Consider the following 23,346-nt stretch of genomic DNA (forward strand, 5'->3'; position numbering starts at 1 on the left):
CCTAAATCATATCCCTTATGAATATACAGTGGAGGTGACGAATAGATTTCAGGGATTAGACCTGATAGACAGAGGAACTATGGACAGAGGTCTGTAACATTGTTCAGGAGGCAGCAACAAAATCCATCCCAAAGAAAAAGAAATGCAAGAAAGCAAAGTGGCTGTCTGATGAGGCTTTACAAGTAGCTGAGGAAAGAACGGAAGCGAAAAGCAAGGGAGAAAGGGGAAGATATACCCAACTGAATGCAGAGTTCCAGAGAATAGCAAGGAGAGACAAGAAGGCCTTCTTAAATGAACAATGCAAAGAAATCAAGGAAAACAATAGAATGGGAAAGACTAGAGATCTCTTCAAGAAAATCAGAGATCTCATGGGAACGTTTTGTGCAAAGATGGGCATGATAAAGGACAAAGAAGGCAGGGACCTCACAGAAGCAGAGGAGATTAAGAAGAGGTGGAAAGAATACACAGAAGAACTATACAGGAAAATTCTGAATGTCCCTGATAGCCATGATAGTACGGTAACGGAACTTGAGCCGGACATCCTAGAGAGTGAAGTCAAGTGGGCCTTAGGAAGCATTACTAACAACAAAGCTAGCAGAGATCACAGCATTCCAGCTGAGCTATTTAAAATCCTGAAAGATGATGCTGTTAAAGTGCTGCAGTCAATATGCCAACAAAATTGGAACACTCAGCAGTGGCCACAAGACTGGAAAATGTCAGTTTACATTCCAATTCCAAAGAAGGGCAATGCCAAAGAGTGTTCGAACTACCATACAATTGCACTCATTTCACATGCCAGCAAGGTGATGCTCAAAATCCTACAAGCTAGGCTTCAGCAGTATGTGAACTGAGAACTACCGGAAGTACAAGCTGGGTTTCAACGAGGCAGAGGAACTAGAGATCAAATCGCCAACACTCGCTGGATCATGGGGAAAGCAAGAGAATTCCAGAAAAATGTCTATTTCTGCTTCATTGACTATGCTAAAGCCTTTGATTGTGTGGATCACAACAAACTGTGGCAAATTCTGAAAGAGATGGGAGTACCAGACCACCTTACCTGTCTCCTGAGAAACCCATACGAGGGTCAAGAAGCAACAGTAAGAACCGGACATGGAACAACCGATTGGTTCAAAATTGGGAAAGGAGTACGATAAGGCTGTATATTGTCATCCTGCTTATGTAATTTATATGCAGAGTACATCATGAGAAATGCCGGGTTGGATGAATCACAGGTCGGAATTAAGATTGCTGGGAGAATTATCAACAACCTCAGATATGCAGACGATACCACCCTAATGGCAGAAAGTGAAGAGGATCTAAAGAGCCTCTTGTTGAGGGTAAAAGTGGAGAGTGCAAAAGCTGGTTTGAAACTCAACATTAAAAAAACGAAGATCATGGCATCTGGCCCCATCACTTCCTGGCATATAGAAGGGGAAGAAATGGAAGCAGTGACAGATGTTATTTTCTTGGGCTCCAAGATCACCGCAGATGGTGACTGTAGCCATGAATTTAAAAGACGTTTGCTCCTTGGGAGGAAAGCTATGGCAAACCTAGACAGCATAGTAAGAAGTAGGGATGGCGGAGAATTTCTCCACGAATCTCGGGGAGGCCGAATGCCAATGCATTCGGCCCCCCGAAATTGTTGGTGAAATTCTCCGTCCCCTCCCTGGGATGGGACTTACCTCTCTCGAATGTCCCTCTCGGCGGTGGGTCCCGGCGGGAGTTCGGCGGCGGTTCATCTGGGGGGGGCGGCGGCCGGTCTTCCGACCGGCTGCTGCCGCCGCCATTACAAAATATAGTAAAAAAAAAACCAAACACCCATGATAGGATACGTAATGATTTACGTAGCCTATCACGGCTAGATTTCCAAAGTCAGCTGTGATAGGCTACGTAAATCGTTACGTAGCCTATCACGGGTGTTTGTTTTTCACTTTTTTATTTTGCAGCCAGGGAGACGGGGCGCTTCTCCCTGGCCTGAATTTTGGCCGGGCGAGGCTGGGCGCCTCCCCCCCCCCCGGCCTGAACTTCAAGGGGAGAACCGAAGTGCCTCCCCCCCACCGCGAAGCAAGCTGCGGGACCAGGTAAGTGCCTTTCGTACATCCCTAGTAAGAAGCAGAGACATCACTTTTCTGATAAAGGTCCGTATCATCAAAGCTATGGTTTTCCCAGTAGTAACGTATGGCTGTGAGAGCTGGACTATAAGGACAGCTGAGCGCCAAAGAATTGATGCTTTCAAACTGTGATGCTGGAGAAGACTCTTACGAGTCCCCTGGACTGCAAGGGGCTCAAATCAGTCCATCCTAAAGGAAATCAACCCTGACTGCTCATTGGAAGGACAGATACTGAAGCTGAAGCTCAAATATTTTGGCCCCCTAATGGGAAGAGAAAACTCCCTGGAAAAGACCCTGATGCTGGGAAAGACTGAAGGCAAAAGGAGAAGGGGACGGCAGAGGATGAGATGGCTAGATAGCATCACCGATGCAATGAATATGAACTTGAGCATGCTCCGGGAGAGAGCGGAGGACAGGAAGGCCTGGTGTGCTATGGTGTGTCCATGGGGTCACGAAGAGTCGGACATGACTTAATGACTGAACAACAACAGTTGGTTTAAGAATCTCCCAGCATTTTGCTGGAAAACAGTCTCCACCATTCTTTACTATTGTTTGGTGTGGTAACTTCCATTCAAAGACCTAGACGACAGATCTGCTGCTGTCACATGTCAACTCTATCCTGAGCGATTATTAATTTGCCACAAAAAAACAAAACAAAAAGCTATCCTGTGAGTCCATGGATGAAGAAAGCAACAAGTGTACCCATGGGGAAGAATATTAAGCCTAACATAAAGCATACAGCACATGCTTTCTTGTATAAGACATGTTAAATTGCTGACACCTCCAATTAACAGATCTCAATAGGTTTGTTCAAGAAAACAACAACACATAGCTTCCTCTTCTTCCTTGTCTTCATTGTCGGACCAGCAAGAGTGCCCAATGTTGTGTGCTAGTGCAGTGAATCCTGCAGAAAGCCTTAGTTCCATACGAATTGTTCTCAAATATGCCTTAGAAGAAGTGGATGAACACAGTGGAATCTCCAAGAGGTACTTAAGGCTCAACAAGTCCTTAGTATAGCTTTCCAAAAGAAACCAGCTGTGCCTTTCAGTTCCCCAGCTTTCCTGGGTAGTATTTCTTGTTGTTGTTGTTCAGTCGTTCAGTCGTGTCCGACTCTTCGTGACCCCATGGACCATAGCACGCCAGGCCTTCCTGTCCTGCGCTCTCTCCCAGAGCGTGCTAGTATTTCTACCACTCTACAAAATCTGTGATAAAATCAACTACCACAGCAAAGCCTGTATTTTTGTTCTTTAGAATATGCATTAAATTAGCACAAAAATGCTCACCTGGAACTATAAGTTCAATTTCTTCTGACATCGCAGTTCCCAGCTCATTGGAAGCATAGCAGCGATACTTTCCTTGGAAAATGGTTATGTTACCATGGTTCTTAATAACAAATGTTCCTGAATTGTTGGATGGAATTATCCTTGAGTGGGCTAATACATCAAATGGTTTCCCATCTTTTGTCCAGTTAAAGCTGAAAAGACAAGAACTTTGTATGAATAACTTGGAAACAGGGCCGAATGAAAAGTGCAGCTAATCACACTTACCAGAGCTCTGCGTGACTGGTCTCCTTACGTACCCAAGCCCTATTTGGATTGAATAGCAGTTAATAGCAGATATTTTTATTTATTATTATTTAATTTCTTAATCCCCTTCATGGATCACTGCCTTGTTGTGGCGAAGGGGCTTGCGTAACTCAGTGAAGCCATAAGCTATGCCGTGCAGGGCCACCCAAGACGGACAGGTCATGGCAGAGAGTTCTGACAAAATGTGGTCCACTGGAGAAGGAAATGGCAACCCACTCCAGTATTCTTGCCAAGAAAACCCCATGGAACGTATCACAAGGCTAAAAGAGATGACGCCGGAAGATGAGCCCCTCAGGTCGGAAGGTGTCCAATATGCTACTGGGGAAGAGCAGAGGGTATTTCCAAGTAGCGCCAGAAAGAGTGAAGCGGCTGGGCCAAACCCGAAAGGACACTCAGCTGTGGATGTGTCTGGCGGTGAAAAGAAAATCCGATGCTGTAAAGAACAATATTGTTTAGGAACCTGGAATGTCAGATCAATGAATCAAGGTAAGCTGGAGGTGGTCAAACATGAGATGGCAAGATTGAACATCGACATCTTGGGAGTCAGCGAACTCAAATGGACAGGCATGGGCGAATTTAATTCAGGTGACCATCATATCTACTATTGTGGGCAAGAATCCCTTAGAAGAAATGGAGTAGCACTCATAGTCAACAAAAGGGTGGGAAAAGCAGTACTGGGGTACAATCTTAAAAATGATAGAATGATCTCAGTACGAATCCAAGGCAAACCATTCAACATCACAGTAATTCAAGTCTATGCCCCAACCACTGAGGCCGAAGAAGCTGAGGTTGATCGGTTCTATGAAGACCTACAACACCTTCTAGAACTAACACCAAAAAAAGATGTCCTCTTCATCATAGGGGATTGGAATGCTAAAGTAGGAAGTCAAGAAATCACCGGGATAACAGGCAGGCATGGCCTTGGTGTACAAAATGAAGCAGGACAAAAGCTAATAGAGTTTTGCCAAGAGAACATGCTGATCATAGCAAACACTCTTTTCCAACAGCACAAGAGGCGACTCTACACATGGACGTCACCAGATGGTCAATATCAAAATCAGATTGATTATGTCCTTTGCAGCCAAAGATGGAGAAGCTCCATACAGTCAGTAAAAACAAGACCTGGAGCTGACTGTGGCTCAGATCATGAGCTGCTTCTTGCAAAATTTCGACTTAAATTGAAGAACGTAGGGAAAGCCACTAAACCTTTCAGGTATGACCTAAATCATATCCCTGATGAATATACAGTGGAGGTGAGGAATAGATTTCAGGGATTAGACCTGATAGACAGAGTGCCTGAGGAACTATGGACGGAGGTCCGTAACATTGTTCAGGAGGCAGCAACGAAATCCGTCCCAAAGAAAAAGAAATGCAAGAAAGCCAAGTGGCTGTCTGAGGAGGCTTTACAAGTAGCTCACGAAAGAAGGGAAGCGAAAAGCAAGGGAGAAAGGGGAAGATATACCCAACTGAATGCAGAGTTCCAGAGTATAGCAAGGAGAGACAAGAAGGCCTTCTTAAATGAACAATGCAAAGAAATGGAGGAAAACAACAGAATGGGAAAGACTAGAGATCTCTTCAAGAAAATTGGAGATCTCAAGGGAACGTTTTGTGCAAAGACGGGCATGATAAAGGACAAAGAAGGCAGGGACCTAACAGAAGCAGATGAGATTAACAAGAGGTGGCAAGAATACACAGAAGAACTATACAGGAAAGATTTGAATGTCCCTGATAGCCATGATAGTGCGGTCACTGAACTTGAGCCGGACATTCTAGAGAGTGAAGTCAAGTGGGCCTTAGGAAGCATAAGTAACAACAAAGCTAGTGGAGATGACAGTATTCCAGCCGAGCTATTTAAAATCCTAAAAGATGATGCTGTTAAAGTGCTGCATTCAATATGCCAACAAATCTGGAACACTCAACAGTGGCCACACGACTGGAAAAGGTCAGTTTACATTCCAATTCCAAAGAAGGGCAACGCCAAAGAGTGTTCAAACTACCGCACAATTGCGCTCATTTCACATGCCAGCAAGGTGATGCTCAAAATCCTACAAGCTAGGCTTCAGCAGTATCCGAACCGAGAACTACCGGAAGTACAAGCTGGGTTTAGAAGAGGCAGAGGAACTAGAGATCAAATCGCCAACATTCGCTGCATCATGGAGAAAGCAAGAGAATTCCAGAAAAACGTCTATTTCTGCTTCATTGACTACGCTAAAGCCTTTGATTGTGTGGATCACAACAAACTGTGGCAAATTCTTAAAGTGATGGGAGTACCAGACCACCTTACCTGTCTCCTGAGAAACCTGTACGAGGGTCAAGAAGCAACAGTAAGAACCAGAGATGGAACAACCGATTGGTTCAAAATTGGGAAAGGAGTACGACAAGGCTGCATATTGTCACCCTGCTTATTTAACTTATATGCAGAGTACATCATGAGAAATGCCGGGTTGGATGAATCAGAGGTTGGAATTAAGATTGCCGGGAGAATTATCAACAACCTCCGATATGCAGACGATACCACCCTAATGGCAGAAAGCGAAGAGGATCTCAAGAGCCTCTTGTTGAGGGTGAAAGAGGAGAGTGCAAAAGCTGGTTTGAAACTCAACATTAAAAAAACTAAGATCATGGCATCTGGCCCTATCACTTCCTGGCATATAGAAGGGGAAGAAATGGAAGCAGTGACAGATTTTACTTTCTTGGGCTCCAAGATCACCGCAGACGGTGACTGTAGCCATGAAATTAAAAGACGCTTGCTCCTTGGGAGGAAAGCTATGGCAAACCTAGACAGCATAGTAAGAAGCAGAGACATCACCTTGCCGACAAAGGTCCGTCTAATCAAAGCTATGGTTTTCCCAGTAGTAATGTATGGCTGTGAGAGCTGGACTATAAGGAAGGCTGAGCGCCGAAGAATTGATGCTTTCGAACTGTGGTGCTGGAGAAGACTCTTACGAGTCCCCTGGACTGCAAGGAGGTCAAATCAGTCCATCCTAAAGGAAATCAACCCTGACTGCTCTTTGGAAGGACAGATAATGAAGCTGAAGCTCCAATATTTTGGCCACCTAATGCGAAGAGAAAACTCCCTGGAAAAGACCCTGATGCTGGGAAAGACTGAAGGCAAAAGGAGAAGGGGACGGCAGAGGATGAGATGGCTAGATAGCATCACGGATGCAATGAATATGAACTTGAGCACGCTCCGGGAGAGAGCGCAGGACAGGAAGGCCTGGCGTGCTATGGTCCATGGGGTCACGAAGAGTCGGACACGACTGAACGACTGAACAACAACAACAACAATTTCTTAATCACCCATCTGGCTGGTCACCCAGCCACTCTGGGCGATGTACAACATACAATAAAACAATAAAATTCTACAATAAAAACATTTTCTAAAATACCCTAACCCACCACAAATGCCTGCCTGAACAGCCACGTTTTTAATGCACAACGGAAGCTCATTAAAGAGGGGGCATGACGGAGTTCCCTAGGGAGGGAGTTCCACAAAGTGGGGCCCACTACAGAAAAGGCCCTCTCCCTCGTCCCCACCAGTCTAGCAGTCCTGGCTGATGGGACAGAGAGAAGGCCATCCGAGGCTGATCTTGTTAAGCGGCCTGTCTGGTGCTGCTGGAGGCGCTCCTTAAGATAGGCTGGCCCGGAACCATATAGGGTTTTAAAGGTCAAAACCAACACCTTGAATTTGGCCCGGAAAACAACTGGTAACCAGTGCAACTCCTTCAGCACTGGAGTGATGTGATCTCGCTGGCGGCTGCCTTTAATCAGGCGAGCCGCCACATTCTGTACCAGCTGCAGCTTCTGAACCATCTTCAAGGGTAACCCCACGTAGAGCGCATTACAGTAGTCTAAACGAGAGGAGACCAGGGCATGTACTACCGATGGGAGCAGATGGTCGGAAGGAAGGGGCGCAGCCGCCGTATCAGATGGAGTTGATACAGCGCTGTCCTGCTCACAGCTGACACCTGAGCCTCCATGGACAGCTGGGAGTCCAAAATGACCCCCAGGCTGCGGACCTGGTCTTTCAAGGGCAGCCGTACCCCATTCAACACCAGGTCAACATCCCCTAGCCTCCTCTTGTCTCCCACCAAAAGTACCTCGGTCTTGTCAGGGTTCAGCTTTAGCCTATTCCTCCCCATCCAGCCACTCACCATCTCCAGACATTTGGACAGGGATTCTACGGCCAACCTTGGTGACGATTTGAACGAGAGGTAGAGCTGTGTGTCATCTGCATATTGATGACACTGCACCCCAAACCTCCTGATGATAGCCCCCAGCGGCTTCACATAGATGTTAAATAGCATCGGGGAGAGGATGGAACCCTGTGGCACCCCACAAGTGAGTAGCCACGGGTCCGAAACCTCCTCTCCCAGGGCTACCCTCTGGTACCTGCCGGAGAGGAAGGACCGGAACCACTGCAATACGGTGTCCCCAATGCCCAACCCCTCCAGGCGGTCCAGGAGGATATCGTGGTCAACGGTATCAAAAGCTGCTGAGAGGTCAAGGAGAACAAGGAAGGAGCATTCACCCCTATCCAGAGCCCTCCTCATATCATCTACCAAGGCGACCAAGGCCGTTTCTGTCCCATGCCCATGCCTGAAGCCTGAAGCCTGACTGAAATGGGTCTAGATAATCAGTTTCTTCCAAGTGTGACTTCAACTGCACCGCCACCACCCGCTCAATCACCTTGCCCCAAAATGGCAGATTTGAGACTGGGCGAAAGTTGTTCAGAACTTGAGGATCCAAGGAGGGCTTCTTTAAGAGCGGTCTTATCACTGCCTCCTTGAGGGCTGATGGCATCACTCCCTCCGCAAGGGAGGCATTCACCACCGCCCTGATCCCCTCACCCAGATATAAGCACACCCAAGCCCTATTTGGATTGAATAGCAGTTAAGAAAGTCCCCAGGACCATTTTCAGCCTGAAATTCCACCTAGGGATGGGGGAGAATTTCTCCCCGAAACTTCAGGGGGCCGAGTGCCAATGTGTTCGGCCCCCTGAAGTAGTTTCGGGGAGAAATTCTCCGCACCCCCCCCGCACCCCGCACCCCCCCCGGGACGGGACTTACCTTTCCCGAATGTCCCTCCCGGCGGCGGGTCCCGGTGGCGGTTCGTCACGTCTTCGACAGGGGCAGAGGCGGCAGCCAGTCTTTCGACCAGCTGCCGCCGCCGCCATTCCAATAAAAGTAAAAAAAAAACAAAAAAAACACGCCCCCATGATAGGCTACATGACGATTAATGTAGCCTATCACGGCTAGATTTGCAAAGTCAGCCGTGATAGGCTACGTAAATCGTCACGTAGCCTATCACGGCTGACTTAAAAAAAAAAAAAAGTGCGTACGGCTAATGGCGGCCCCCATAGGGAGCTGCCATTCGTGTTCCTTATTTGGTCGCTGTAGTCTACGTAAAGATTACATAGACTACAGCGACCAAATAAGGAACGCGAATGGCGGCTCCCTATGGGGGCCGCCATTTGTGTACACGCTTTTTTTTTTTTTAAGTCACCCGTGATAGGCTACGTGACAATTTACGTAGCCTATCACGGCTGACTTTGCAGATCTAGCCATGATAGGCTACGTAAATCGTCACGTAGCCTATCACGGGGGCGTTTTTTTTTTTAACTTTTTATTTCGCGGCCGGGTGAGGCGAGGCGCCTCCTCCCCGGCCTGAATTTCGTCCGGCCGAGGTGGGAAGCCTCCCCCCCGGCCTGAATTTCGGCCAGGCGAGGCGGGAAGCCTCCCCCCCCAGCCTGAACTTTGGGGGGAGCAGCGAAGCGCCTCCCCCCCCACCGCGAACAAGCTGCGAGACCAGGTAAGTGGCTTTCGTGCACCCCTAATTCCACCCACCCCATTGCAGGACAGCCAAATAAAGAAAAAAAGAAGTCTTCCTGGGATTCTTATTATTTTTAAAAACATTTTATAGTCAAGAGGTGGCTGGCCAGGCACGTACATGGTTGCAAACACTCATTTTATTATTTTTACTTTTAAAATATGTTACCTTTTTCCACAACAAAATTGTACTTATTCCCATGTAAATATGTTCAGCATCATGGCAGGACAAGCAAACTCCATTTTATTCCTGTAGTTGCAATGGTACTATGATTTAGGTAAGTTTAAAATGTGAAACTGCACATGGTCAGAGTATTTGCTTTTTTAAAACAAAACAGGGTTGGCAAACTGGTTGGTTGGTTTTGTTCTATCTTATAACAAATACAGAAGCATTTGTAAAGCATGGAATGGCACAGGTTGGGGAAAAGAAAAATGTTAGTAGTTGTATTATTTCAGTTGTGAAACACACATGGTTGTCTAAAGGGAGATCTAAAATGACCTGGCTGTACCACTGGCTCTTGCATTTTTAATGAAAGATTGTTACTATGTCCTAAGAGTAGTGGAATCATTTGTAGACCACTATGAAGGCTGGTGTGTGAGGCTAGATTCTCTCTTTTAAGAAGTGGTAGAAAATGAAAAGATGGAGTGGAAGAGACATCAGATGGAAAAGTGATTTCAGGAATGGTCTGTACTAATATTTTTGTCAGCTCTGAACCATTAATTCAGTCAGATCAGGACAGTAATAGTTTTTTCATTAATCGCCCTAAAAAATGTGACATATCTGTTCACATTCTAGTTTTATTAACACTGATAATCTGTTTATGCTGCAGATGAGTGAATTTGTAATCCTAATAACACACAATGTCATTGTAATATACTGTACTCCATTACACTTTTAAATGATTTTAATAAGTTTAGAGAAACAGAATCAGTGACACAGTTTTTGCAGGACCTATTACTGTAAAGGCAGTTGTTATATATATGGCTTGTTCTGTATAAATGCAAAATAATACATTACACTTTTGGTACTATAATCTTTATTCAGATGTGTCAAGAGTATGGTTGATATCATAAAAAACAGTGGTGAGATAAAAGGCAAAGTCATGCAAAAGGGATAGCTGCAACCCTCTGATTGCTATTACACATTTCATATAATATGCTAAGTGTGCACAGTGTAAATAAATCACACCATCATGCTTGCATTAGCCACTAGGGGCCAATCTACATTGCGCCCGCCATTGCAATGAATTCAGTGTCCCGTCGGGTTAAACGCTCTCGCATTAAAACGTGATTATTCACACTCACCCATTTTCCCCATTGCAGTGCTTCATCGAATGTGCAAGCTCAGTTCACACTCGAGCGCCGTGCTGTTTTCCTGCTGTTTTCCTGCACGCGCTTGTCTGATCTCGGATGCTAAGCGGGGTCAGCCCCAGTAAGTAGTTGGATGGGTGACCGCCTGGGAATCAGGCTTCCTGCACTGAGCAGGGGGTTGTTGTATCCCCTCAAATGAGACTACGTTTTACCCTCTCCTATCCCCCGCTCTGGATGTTTTTTTAAAAAATTCAGGCATTATCCTCGCAGAATCGGGGTTTCTCCGCGATGTTTGTTTTTCTAATTGAGGTATTGTTTCATTGTGAAGCATGTCTTGTTGTCTACTTCGAAGCTTCGAAGATCATGCCTGAATTAGAAAAAAAAAACATTGCGGAGAAGCCCTGATTCTGCGAGGATAGTGCCTAAATTTAAAAAAAAAAATCCGTAGCGGGGGATCAGAGGGGATAAAACTTAGGCTCATTTGAAGGGATACAACAACCCCCTGCTCAGTGCAGGAAGCCCCATCCAAGCACTGACTGGGGCCGACCCCGCTTAGCTTCCGAGATCAGACAAGCGCGCGCACATCCAGCCCTTTGCTTGTTGCTGAGGAAATGGGGGTTGCTGAGGAAGCTATGTGATCAGTAGCTGGAAGAAGACATGGGGCCATTGAGAGCTGTGATTGGACAGGAGGGAAATACAAACACCGCCTCATATGGACAGGTGGGGGAGGGGACTATGACTGGATATGGTAGCGAAGGTGGAAAATCAGAGCACAGTAAGAGGAAATACTGGGATATCAGGGTATTGAAAGCGGGAGCACGGAAGTGGGAAATTCCGGTTCCAATTCGAGGCGGTTACTGCATAGTGTGAAAGGCGGGCGGTGAAACCTCATTGGAAGCGAAAAAAGGCAGTAAGCGTAGATCCAGCCTAGGTCTGTCACAAATAGGAAACACAAGGCTGGTTCAAACAATCTCAGCTTAATAAACCATGGTTTATTAAGCCAAGAATGAGTGTTGTGCCCATGTCTTCCCTCTGCTCATGCACCAGCTTTGGTGCTTCTGTCTTTGTTAGTTTAAACAACAGTTTTCCATGATGTTCAAACAGGGAAATGGTGGCTTAATCTCTGTCTACAAACCACAGTATGAAAACTAGATCAGTGTTGGGGGTGGGGGGTGGGGTGGAGGTTTATACAGAGAGTGGAGGACAGGAAGGCCTGGCGTGCTATGGTCCATAGAGTCACAAAGAGTCGGACACGATTTAACGACTGAACAACAACAATAATTTATTAAGCTGAAGTTGTTACATCCAAACTGGCCCAGTGTGTCATGGCTGAAACAAAAGTGATGTGGAAGTTTTGATTAGATTCTATAACCTTACCCACCCACCCCTCAGGATATGCCCTCACCCCGGTGCCAGCTTGTCTGGCTGAAAGGGTGGGCCATTGCGGGCGGGTGGGGTGACAAGACGTAGGGGTCTCTGATTGGTGCACCCCAGTGGCACCACCATGCAAGGAGGAGCAGGCTGAGTTGCCTTAAACTCAGCCCTCCTCCCAATCTCAGCTCTCTGGCTCGACGCAGCTAGAGAGGAAACCACGAAAAAACACTTGCCTCCTGAAGACCGGCTTCATCGTTTGCCAGCCACCTGGACTCGGCGTGGAATCTGCGCGCCCAAAACCTAGCTGGTGCTCACAGCGGGGGCGCGCGCTCCGGCGCGGCTCCATTATGGCCGACAACTGCCCTGTCGGCTGGAGTGCCGATGTTGGTGGCAGGGCATGCTAAGGCGCGGCTCCTGCCGTCACCAGCGCTTTCTGTCCTCGAGGGCCCCAGAGCTTGCAGGGGCAGCGCGCCCGACCCCTCCTGCTCCTCGCTTCTTCGTCAGGCGGTCGCCGCGCGCCTCCGCCGCTACGGTCCCGGGGTTGGTGGCGCTCGCGGCGGAGGCGTGTGTGCGTGGGCGCTGCCCCCCCCAGCTGGCGCTTGCTGCCCGATAGGAGTGGTGCCTCCTGACCTTCCCTGATGTGGCGCCAACACTCACGGCAGCCGTGCGCTCGCCCCTCCTTTCCTCCTCCTCAGGAGGTGGCCGCGCGCCTACCCCACCACGGCCCCAGGATTACCGGAGCTCGCGGCAGGGGCGCGTGTGCGAAGGCGCTGCCCCCTTGGCTGGTGCTTGCCGCCCGGCGGGAGCGCCAGCAGCTGTCCTGGCGTGCGCCTGGGCGCAGCGCCTCCTGCTTTGGCCTGTTGCCGTGTGCCTGTGCTGCCGCGGCCCCGGGCTTGCCGGGGCTCGCGGCGGGGGCATGTGTGCGCGGTCGCCGCTCCGTCGGCTGGTGCTTGCTGCCCGACGGGAGCGCCGGCGGCTGTGCCGGTGCGCGCATAGGTGCGGCGCCAGCTGTCCTGCTGTCCTGCGGGGGTGTCTGGGCTCACGTTGGCTGAGCACCCACCCCCTCTTCTCGCCTCGGGCGGGGGCCGCACGGCCGTGGCCCCGGGGTTCCCGGCGCTTGTGGCAGGGGCGCATGTGCACGAGAGTCGCCCCCTCAGCCGGCGCTTGCCGCCCCAGCAGGAGCAGTGGCAGCTGCGCGGCGTGCACCTAGGTGCAGCGCCTGTTGGTCCGCTCCCCTACTGGGGCGGCGGCCGAGCGCCTGAACCCCTTTTTCACCAAAAAAATAAAAAAAACCAGGCCGGGGCGCAGAGCTGATTGGCGCTGGCTCTTGCCGCCTCCCATGAGCGTGGGGCGCTCACGGTGGCAGCACGTGCGCCCCCCCAATATATATATATATATATATATATATATATAACATAATAATAATTTTTTAAAAAATCACCACCACAGCTCCCCGTAGTGCGCCCACCGTGGCTCCTGGGTCGCGGGTGCTCTTGGCTTGGGTCGCCCACACTCAGGAGCGGCTCCCGTGACCGCGGGCCCTTGCTGCGCCTCTTGGGCGCCAGGCGTGTGGCAGGCGGCAACCGTACCCCTTTCAAAGCCACTGTGTTGTAGCGGCTACAGTGTTGGACTGGGACGTTAGAGACCCAGGTTCTAGTCCCCTTTCCAGGGATATAGTTTAGGGCTAGAGCCCCTGCTGGGCATGCAGAAGATCCCAGGTCCAGTACCTGGCATCTCTAGGTAGGGCTAGGAAACCCCTATCTGAACCCCTGGCAGCGCCAGTGGAGCGGGGCACACTTTCTCCACTCCTGCCCTATAAACTAATAAGGTTAACGGCTAGACACACGTTGTCTTAAATGTCAACACACAGAGCCATACAGAAAGAGGGTCTATGTTTTTTGGCACTCACCTCTCTAGCTGCTGCCAGACACGGAGGGTGCCCCTTCTGTCTGGCGGTAGTGGCGGCACTGCTGCCTGTTGCCCAGGGTGCCCAGTGAGTAGCCCACAGGAACCTCCTTCTAGGTGCTTTGACCCCTGCCACATTTACTTTTAAGGAGTGGTGGTTGGTGTGTTGGACTGGGTCCGGGGTCCTGGGCCCTTGCTTCTTCTTTCCAATGTCGTGCCAAGCTTACCTCGCTTTCTACATCTTGCCTCCCGAGAAGGGCCAAGGTTGAAAGAATGGGAGGGGTAGGGCCCCGCCTCCCCTTCCCAACAGATCACTGCCAAGGCCCGAGTTTGTTGATGAAACGGACCCGGTTTCTGGCGTCAATTCTTGCTTGTCTGGAAGCTGCTGAGCGTTCTTCAGGGATCCCTTCCCCCTTCCCCAGCCAAGCCTAAGGAACCCCCGGTGGTCCAGCCTAAGTGAACGCGACAACAGACCCAATTTTCGCTACTTCTTTCTATTTCAGCTCGTCTCTGGGTTCAGTACACCTGGACGCCATGGAGGCCTCCACCTCACTTTGCAGGTTCACCATGGCAGCATTCCACCACTGCAGGCAGTCCACCTTCCTGCAACATCTCTGTCAGCAGTGATCCAAGCAACATCCTCCTCCTTGTGGTTTCACTCAGGCGACGCACCACAGCTGGAGGCGGTTCGCCCTCATAGGGCATCTCCGTCAGGAGCACTGCAAGTGGCATCGTCTCCCTGGCTCCTGGATATGGGTGAGATGTAGGGATGGTGGAGAATTTCTCCATGAATCTCCAGGAGGCCAAATGACAACGCATTTGGCCCCCCGAAATTGATGGTGAAATACTCCATCGGCCCCCAGCCCCCCCCCCCGGGATGGGACTTACCTCGTGTGAATGCCCCTCTCAGCGGCGGGTCCCAGTGGCAGTTCGGCGGCGGTTCGGCGGCGGTTCGGCGGCGGCGGTGGCGGCGGCCGGTCTTCTGACCAGCTGCCGCCGCCGCCATTGCAAAATAAAAAAGGAAAGTAAAAAAAAAAACACACATCCATGATAGGCTACGTAACGATTTACGTAGCCTATCATGGCTAGATTTCCAAAGTCAGCCGTGATAGGCTACGTAAATCGTCACGTAGCCTATCATGGGTGACTTTGAAAAAAAAAAAAAGCGCGTTCCTTAGTTTGGCACGTCTAGTCTACATAAAGATTTATGTAGACTACGGCGAAAATAACGGCAACGCAAATAGCGTTCCCTTATTTTCGCCGTAGTCCACATAAATCTTTACGTAGACTAGACGTGCCAAACTAAGGAACGCAAATGGCGGCGCCCCATGGGTTTTCAAAGTCACCCGTGATAGGCTACGTGACGATTTACATAGCCTATCATGGCTGACTTTGGAAATCTAGCCATGATAGGCTACGTAAATCATTACGTAGCCTATCACGGGTGTGTGGTTGTTGTTTTTTTACTTTACTTTTTTTTTCGTGGCCGGGTAGACAGGGCGCTCCTCCCCGGCCTGAATTTCAGCGGCAAGGAATGGGGCGCCTCCCCCCTGTCCTGAATTTTGGCCGGGCGAGGTGGGGCGCCTCCCCCCCTTACCTGAACTTTGGGGGGAGAACCGAAGCGCCTCCCCCCCACCGCGAAGCAAGCTGCGGGACCAGGTTAGTCCCTGTCGTCCATCCCTAGTGAGATGACTGCACCTCGCCACACTTGTCCAGACGGGCGACCTTCAGAGCCGTAGGGTTGCCGCCTTAACTTACCTCCCTGGGGCAGCTGTCCCTCCCAATGTCATATCCCTATATGACGCCCGGGCCGCCTGCAGCTCCGTCAGTCACACGCCAGTAACCCCAGCCACTTAACACAGCATCTTACAGGGTTTTGCTGGATTAATTTGGGATCCCTCGCCTGCCCCTGCCCTCTCAGGCATCCACTTACCTGCGGTAAGTGGCATATCAGATCCCTACGCTAAGCTGGCGAGTTGTAATGTCACCAGCGCTACTCCTTCTCGTAATGACTTTCACCTGAGGAGGTGTGTGACTGGCTTATGTTGAGGCCTTTCGCAGGAGGGCCGCCATTGCCCTTCTCGGCGCAAGGACCTGTTGGACCAGGACCTTTCGTTCCAATTTTGACTCCTTCCCGGCCAGGTCCGGTGACAGTTCTGGCAGTGGCCACATTCACCTCGCTGTCTCCAGCACTGGCCCTCGGCCTATGGCGGGTCCGCTGCCTCAGTACCACTGTCTGTGCTGGAAATACGGACCCAAGGGCACATACTCCCAGGACACGTGCAGTTTCCGTCGTGAGTGCTACCTTGTAGTAGTCAGCCCTCATGCACCTCTTGTCTAATGCCCAGGGATGGTAGGGTCCCCCTTGGAAAGGCCGAGGCAGTAGGAAGCTCGGGTTGGCCATGCCTGGTTAGGTTGGCGCTGCTACTCCGGGTTTTAAGACGCTACCCCAACTGAGGGAACGCATCTTAACTTGGAACACGGTTTTATGCTAAGTTCTAGGACCCCTTCCCCCTTTCTTTAGGTCAACATATGCCATCCTTACCTCGTAAGTAACATTTTTTCCTCACCAAGCATCGACAGGTTCATGAGAGGTTAACAAGGCAGTAGTGGTAGAAGGGTTATGCCACCCCCCTTTTCCACACCCCGTTATCTTTTCGAAATGGTGTCCAGAAAATCCTCTAGGGAGTTTATCCTAATTCGTAACCTCTCTTCTCTGAGTGTCAGTCAGTTAATCACGAGATCCCTGATCATCTCTGCTCAGTGCGACACACCTCTTCGTTGAGGCAGCTGTCTTGGTCTGGGATCCTGGCCACGGGTCCCTGATGGGCATGTGCTACATGGAGTCCAAAGATGGTGGTCAATGTTCTGACCTAACGCAAGTATTGCTCCCCTTTCCTGTTACCTCGGTGTTCCTTAGCTCACAAAAGGCTGAAGGCCTGTCTTCCACATCAACATTTGGTGAAGCCAATCTGATACCCTTAGTTAGGCGTTATTCTCGCCTCCCTCAGGACAACTTTCAGGTCCTTTGGGCACAGCTCCAAGCAGTTATACATCTTCCTTGGGTTTTCCTTTAGAGGGCCATGCAAGATATGGTAGGACATCTTTTCACAGTTAGGGTAGCGGCCCCTGACCGTGCCTTCTTGTGCCGGCTCAGTTTAGGCAGTGCAGGGACTGTGGCTGCCACACCATCGAACCAGGGTTACTTCTGCTGTGTGCATGTATCCATAGGCATGGCTTCAACTTAGTAAGGCTTTAATGGCACCTCCTTCTGGAAGCATGAGCCTCTCCTCAAAGCTGGACTGTGGATTCACATGGTTCTGCCGCTACCCCAAGGGGTTTCAGATTCTTAGGGCAGGTTCGATCATACTGTGGGTAACGGCCTGTAGAGTGCAGGCTGCTGCCACCGCCAAGCTAGGGATGGGGGAGAATTTCTCCCCGAAACTTGCCAACGCATTCGGCCCCCTGAAATCGGCGGTGAAATTCTCCCCCTCCACCTCCCCGCCCCCCCCGGGATGGGACTTACCTTTCACGAATGTCCCTCCCGGCAGCGGGTCCCGGCAGCGGTTCGTTGGGTCTTCGTCAGGGGCGGGGGCGGCAGCTGGCCTTTCGACCGGCTGCCACCGCCGCCATTACAAGTGCAGTAAAAAAAAAAAACAACCCGTGATAGGCTACGTAACGATTAACGTAGCCTATCATGGCTAGATCTCCAAAGTCAGCCGTGATAGGCTATGTAAATCGTCACATAGCCTATCATGGGTGACTTTGGGGGAAAAAAAAAAGCGCGTACGCAAATGGCGGCCCCCATAGGGAGCCGCCATTTGCGTTCCTTATTTGGTCCCTGTAGTCTACGTAAAGATTTACGTAGACTGTGGCGAAAATAAGGGAACGCTATTTGCGTTGCCCTTATTTTCGCCGTAGTCTACATAAATCTTTACGTAGACTAGATGTACCAAAATAAGGAACGCAAATGGCGGCGCCCATGGGCCACCACCATTTGCGTACGCGCTTTTTTTTTTTTCCAAAGTCACCCATGATAGGCTACATGACGATTAACATAGCCTATCACAGCTGACTTTGGAAATCTAGCTGTGATAGGCTACGTTAATCGTTACGTAGCCTATCACGGGGTGTTTTTTTTCCCCACTTTTTCTTTCGCGGCCGGAGAGACAGGGCGCTTCTTCCCAGCCTGAATTTTGGCCGGGCAAGGCGGGGCGCCTCCCCCCCCTCGCCTGAACTTCGCGGGGAGAAGCAAAGCACCTCCCCCCCACCGCGAATCACCCCTGTGAAAAGGTAAATGACTTCCGTACATCCCTAGCCGGGACCCGCCGCCGAGTGGGACATTCAAGGGAGGTAAGTCCCATCCCAGGGGGGGCAGGGGGGGCGGAGAATTTCACCAACAATTTCGGGAGGCCGAATGTGTTGGCATTCGGCCTCCCCGAGATTCGTGGAAAAATTCTCCACCATCCCTACTCCGAAGGCCGACTTGTCCCAGAGGGGCTTGATATGCTTCAAGATACAGGTCTGGACCAATGTAACCCATTTACGTATTTGGTGATCAAACTGATCGGCATGGCAAGGGCACGGCAGTGGCCCACGGCGAAACGCAAGTCAATGGTTTATGCCCTGTCAGCACCTTATGGGTTTTATGGAATGCTGCGGGTCTGAGGAGGGGCCTCCGTTTTATCACTTCATCGGCTTACTGTTGACTTAAAGGCAATTTGGGGCAGTTTCTACATTAGCTCTACCCCGCTAGGCCTAGGTAAGTTGCAGTTCAGAACCCACTGTGGTTGCATTGAAGCAGTCTCCATGGTAGCCGCTGGAGGTTTCTCTCTCAAGCATGTTATGACATTTTAATGTGCTTATTCCTTAGACCAGCAGACTTTAAGCAAACCATTCAACATCACAGTAATTCAAATCTATGCCCCAACCACTGAGGCCGAAGAAGCTGAGGTTGATCGGTTCAATGAAGACCTACAACGCCTTCTAGAACTAACACCAAAAAAAGATGTCATCTTCAACATAGGGGATTAGAATGCTAAAGTAGGAAGTCAAGAAATCACCGGGATAACAGGAAAGCATGGCCTTGGTGTACAAAATGAAGCAGGACAAAGGCTAATAGAGTTTTGCCAAGAGAACACGCTGATCATAGCAAACGCTCTTTTCCAACAGCACAAGAGGCAACTCTACACATGGACATCAATATGCAGAGTACATCATGAGAAATGCTGGGTTGGATGAATCACAGGTCGGAATTAAGATTGCTGGGAGAATTATCAACAACCTCAGATATGCAGACGATACCACCCTAATGGCAGAAAGTGAAGAGGATCTCAAGAGCCTCTTGTTGAGGGTGAAAGTGGAGAGTGCAAAAGCTGGTTTGAAACTCAACATTAAAAAAACGAAGATCATGGCATCTGGCCCCATCACTTCCTGGCATATAGAAGGGGAAGAAATGGAAGCAGTGACAGATGTTATTTTCTTGGGCTCCAAGATCACCGCAGACGGTGACTGTAGCCATGAAATTCAAAGACACTTGCTCCTTGGGAGGAAAGCTATGGCAAACCTAGACAGCATAGTAAGAAGCAGAGACATCACCTTGCCGACAAAGGTCTGTATAATCAAAGCTATGGTTTTCCCAGTAGTAATGTATGGCTGTGAGGCCTGGAATATAAGGAAGGCTGAGCGCTGAGAAATTGATGCTTTCGAACTGTGGTGCTGGAGAAGACTCTTACGAGTCCCCTGGACTGCAAGGAGGTCAAATCAGTCAATCCTAAAGGAAATCAGCCCTGACTGCTCATTGGAAGGACAGATACTGAAAATGAAGCTCAAATATTTTGGCCACCTAGTGCGAAGAGAAAAATCACTGGAAAAGACCCTGATGCTGGGAAAGACTGAAGGCAAATGGAGAAGGGGACGGCAGAGGATGAGATGGCTAGATAGCATCACCGATGCAATGAATATGGACTTGAGCACATTCCGGGAGAAAGCGGAGGACAGGAAGCCTTGGCGTGCTATGGTCCATGGGGTCACGAAGAGTCGGACATTACTTAATGACTGAACAACAACAACAAAATCACACTGCAAGGTTAGAAAAGTATGGACCTCTGACCACAAATTGCCTTCAAGTCCACGTTTGGTTCCTTGAAGTGCAAGTTCGATAAATTCTGGTCAAAAATAAACCGAAACAAATTTCTTCCCCATCTCTAAGCTCCATGCATTGAAAGCAGGCAATGGGTGAGTCAAAGAGGTTGGAGAAGAGGGAGTCAGATGAACATGCCTATTTGTTGCCCTTTTCTGCCCTCTTGTAAGGTGATCAGGGACTGACACCTGACTGTGAGGGCTACATATACATGTCCATGTGGCAGCTATGTGGAGGGAGGAAACTTTCTCCTCTCCTCCCCTGTTTGCCGCATGCCTTGATTCTCAACCTACCTCATGCCAAGAGGCAGAGAGCAACCCAGATCTCATCACACAAAGTTTATTGTTCCTACTTTTGGGAAAAGTCCCCTGATTTAATGAGGGTGATACTGGATGCCCTGAGGGGAGAAGCAGAAAGCCCGGGAAGACCAACATCTCATGAAGGCATCAAAAACCACATGGAGGGTGGCAACAACATTATCGATACAATGGTTTCCAAAAAGGTCTAAGCAAACAATAATGACAGAGTAGTCAGAACAGCCCCTATGATATGGGCTCTGTAAATGACATGTAGCAAAGATGTTTGAGGAATATATAGGGATTTCCTATAACACAGAATTCCACTCTATGCTGCTATGCACTTTGACTCTGATGCTATTCCAGCTGCAGTTAAACCCAGGGTATGAAGTCAGATCACTGGCCAGAAACTGTTTGTCTGGTTTTATATTTTATAAATGACAGGATGATCTGTAGATATAAGGCATATGTGCACCTAGTACAATAGTGGATGATGATGAAAGAAAATTGTGCTAAGCAGCCGGTAAGAAGTACTGAGCAAAAAGGCAATAAATAGTCTAAAACTGTTGCAGAACACTTACGTTGGGTGAGGGTTCCCTTTAGCTTCACACTTGATTGTAAACTCTTCATCAAAAGGGAATGCAACTTGATCGGTTGGTTGTGCTGTGATTGTTGGGAGCTGTCGCACTGAGACAGAGACAGATGATATGGTCAAATAAAGCACATTGAAGCAATGACCCAACCAGGCCTGGAGAAAAATATAAAATATTTCATCCTATTCTGTTTTTACCCTGGTTTTCTACACAGATTTTGCAGAATTTTTTCTATACAAACCTTGGGTGGCCATTTTTCCTCATTACTAAAATTGACTGCAGGTTCTAATGTAACCTAGATAGTTAGCAATCACAATTATTTTATAGGATTTTTTCAATGCTATACAGTGTCAAATCTATTCATGAAACTGTGCACAAGTAGGTTTCTACTCCAAGGAGCTTATACTTGAGAGATGAAAATGATACCCAAATTTGCCAATAAACATAGGTTAATCACTGTTTTAGGATGAAAGGCTGGAGTTCAAAAATTATGAAAAGCTTTTCAATAGAGCAGAAGAGACATGAGTGATAACAGAGAGGTAACATGATGAAGCAGATCAATTGAAGAAACAGAATCACTTGGAATGAGTGGTATATTTTGACAGTAAAGGATGTAGGCAAGGAACAACTAGGGACATTGGAAGAATCAGTTTTGGGGGTGGAGCCCAATTAACTTTTGTCAGCTCAGCCCCCTGGACTCTGTTCCATGTTCCATCTTCCACCACCTGGCCTGACTCAGTGAGCAACAAGTTGGGCCAGCTGGAAGAATTTTGGTAAATTTTTATTTTTTGCATAAAAGAACATTTGTGCGAATTTTGGCTGTAATTTATGCAAATGTGCATAATTTGCACAAATTACAGCCAAAATTTGCACAAAATAGCACAATTTCTGGCTGAAATTTGCAGAACTCTATTACAGCTGAGACCAAAAAAATGTGTTAAAAGTCCCCAGAACCTGGGGAAACAGTGCGGCATGGCTTGCAAAAGAAGAAAGCCAAGTTGGGTGCGCTGTAGAAGTCCAGCAAGCCCCAAAAGGGCCAGATTTCCCAGTGATGGACATCCCTAGGAACAATCAAAATATAGGAGGCAGCAATGTAATCAAGACAGTTGTGGAAGTAACCAAGGAAATTCTTGGAATAATCATTGCAGCAATCAAGGTTCCGAGGTGTTCATTGGCTATACTCCACAGAGATCCGATGAACCCTCTATCCATTTGGGTCTCACCACTTAAAATGCAGGCTCATCTCTCTACCGTGAAATAGCCCATTTTGTTATAAGAACAATACAGGAAGTTTCTAAAGTGCAATAGCTCCTTATCTGCAATAAAGCAAAAACAATCCATCAACAGCAAAGCTTCTGCTGGCTGTATAGGTTTGCATTCTTTGTGTTCTTCTCCACACTGTAACTAATTCATAGTTAAGGGCTGCCTTATTTCTTCACTGTCTGCTTCTTTCTAACTCTAGGTTAAGAGATCGCAAGTGCTAAACCACTCTCTCTGAAACAGTTTTCCAGAAATCATGGGACTGCTCTGAAATAGTAGCTGGAGGATGATAATTCTTGACCTCTCATAATAGCAACATTATTCCAGCAACAGCTGAATATGGTAAGGAATTCCACTCTCTTTCTGGAGTGGAAAGAGATGGCTGCAAAAAAATTACATGTGCACTTTAAATGAATTGGGGGGGGGGGGCAAGCCTGCAGATCTACAAGGCGTGGAAATACCGGGCTTCCAAAATGAATCCTAAGTTGGTGCTCTTGCACAACTCCCATTCATTTCAATTTGGTTTGATCATGGCAACTTCCCAGCAGTAGTTTTTAAAAGGAATACTCATTGGGAAGAATGAAATCACAAGGGCACTTTTAACCCAGAAAAAAGTACTTTTATCCCTTTGTAAAAATACAAATTACTTGATAAAGTCTTACTATGATGGGGGCATTTTTTCACATTAAATGTGTTAAAAAAATAGCACTTATGTTTTCAGCCATGGATGTGTATCGCTGCCTTTTTCTCACTGCAGCTTTCTTCTGTACTGAGTCTCCACATCTTTAAGGTGATGCACTATATTTTTAAATGATCTTCTCTATCACCTCTTACACCACTAGCAATTGGAACAATCTCATTCTTTGACTACTGCTTTAAAAATTCTCTATAAATTACCGACACAGGTTACAGGCAAAATGCACATTTATTTATTTATTTA

General features: G+C 48.4%; 1 protein-coding gene across 8 annotated transcripts in view; it reads right to left on the reverse strand.

The window, feature by feature from the left end:
- Positions 1–23,346, reverse strand: part of CHL1 (cell adhesion molecule L1 like) — a 364,319-nt gene that overhangs the window by 113,791 nt on the left and 227,182 nt on the right. For all 8 annotated transcript variants that reach the window (XM_084840333.1, XM_084840331.1, XM_084840332.1 and 5 more), the window contains 2 exons: positions 21,135–21,240; positions 3,395–3,585 (listed from right to left, as the gene is read on the reverse strand). In XM_084840333.1, coding sequence (XP_084696459.1) covers positions 3,395–3,585; positions 21,135–21,240 — 297 coding nt within the window. The remainder of the gene's footprint in view (positions 1–3,394; positions 3,586–21,134; positions 21,241–23,346) is intronic.

This window comes from Heloderma suspectum, chromosome 2 (assembly GCF_057233095.1).
Source record: "Heloderma suspectum isolate Gila_16-S chromosome 2, 16-S_ref, whole genome shotgun sequence".
NCBI lineage: Eukaryota > Metazoa > Chordata > Lepidosauria > Squamata > Helodermatidae > Heloderma > Heloderma suspectum.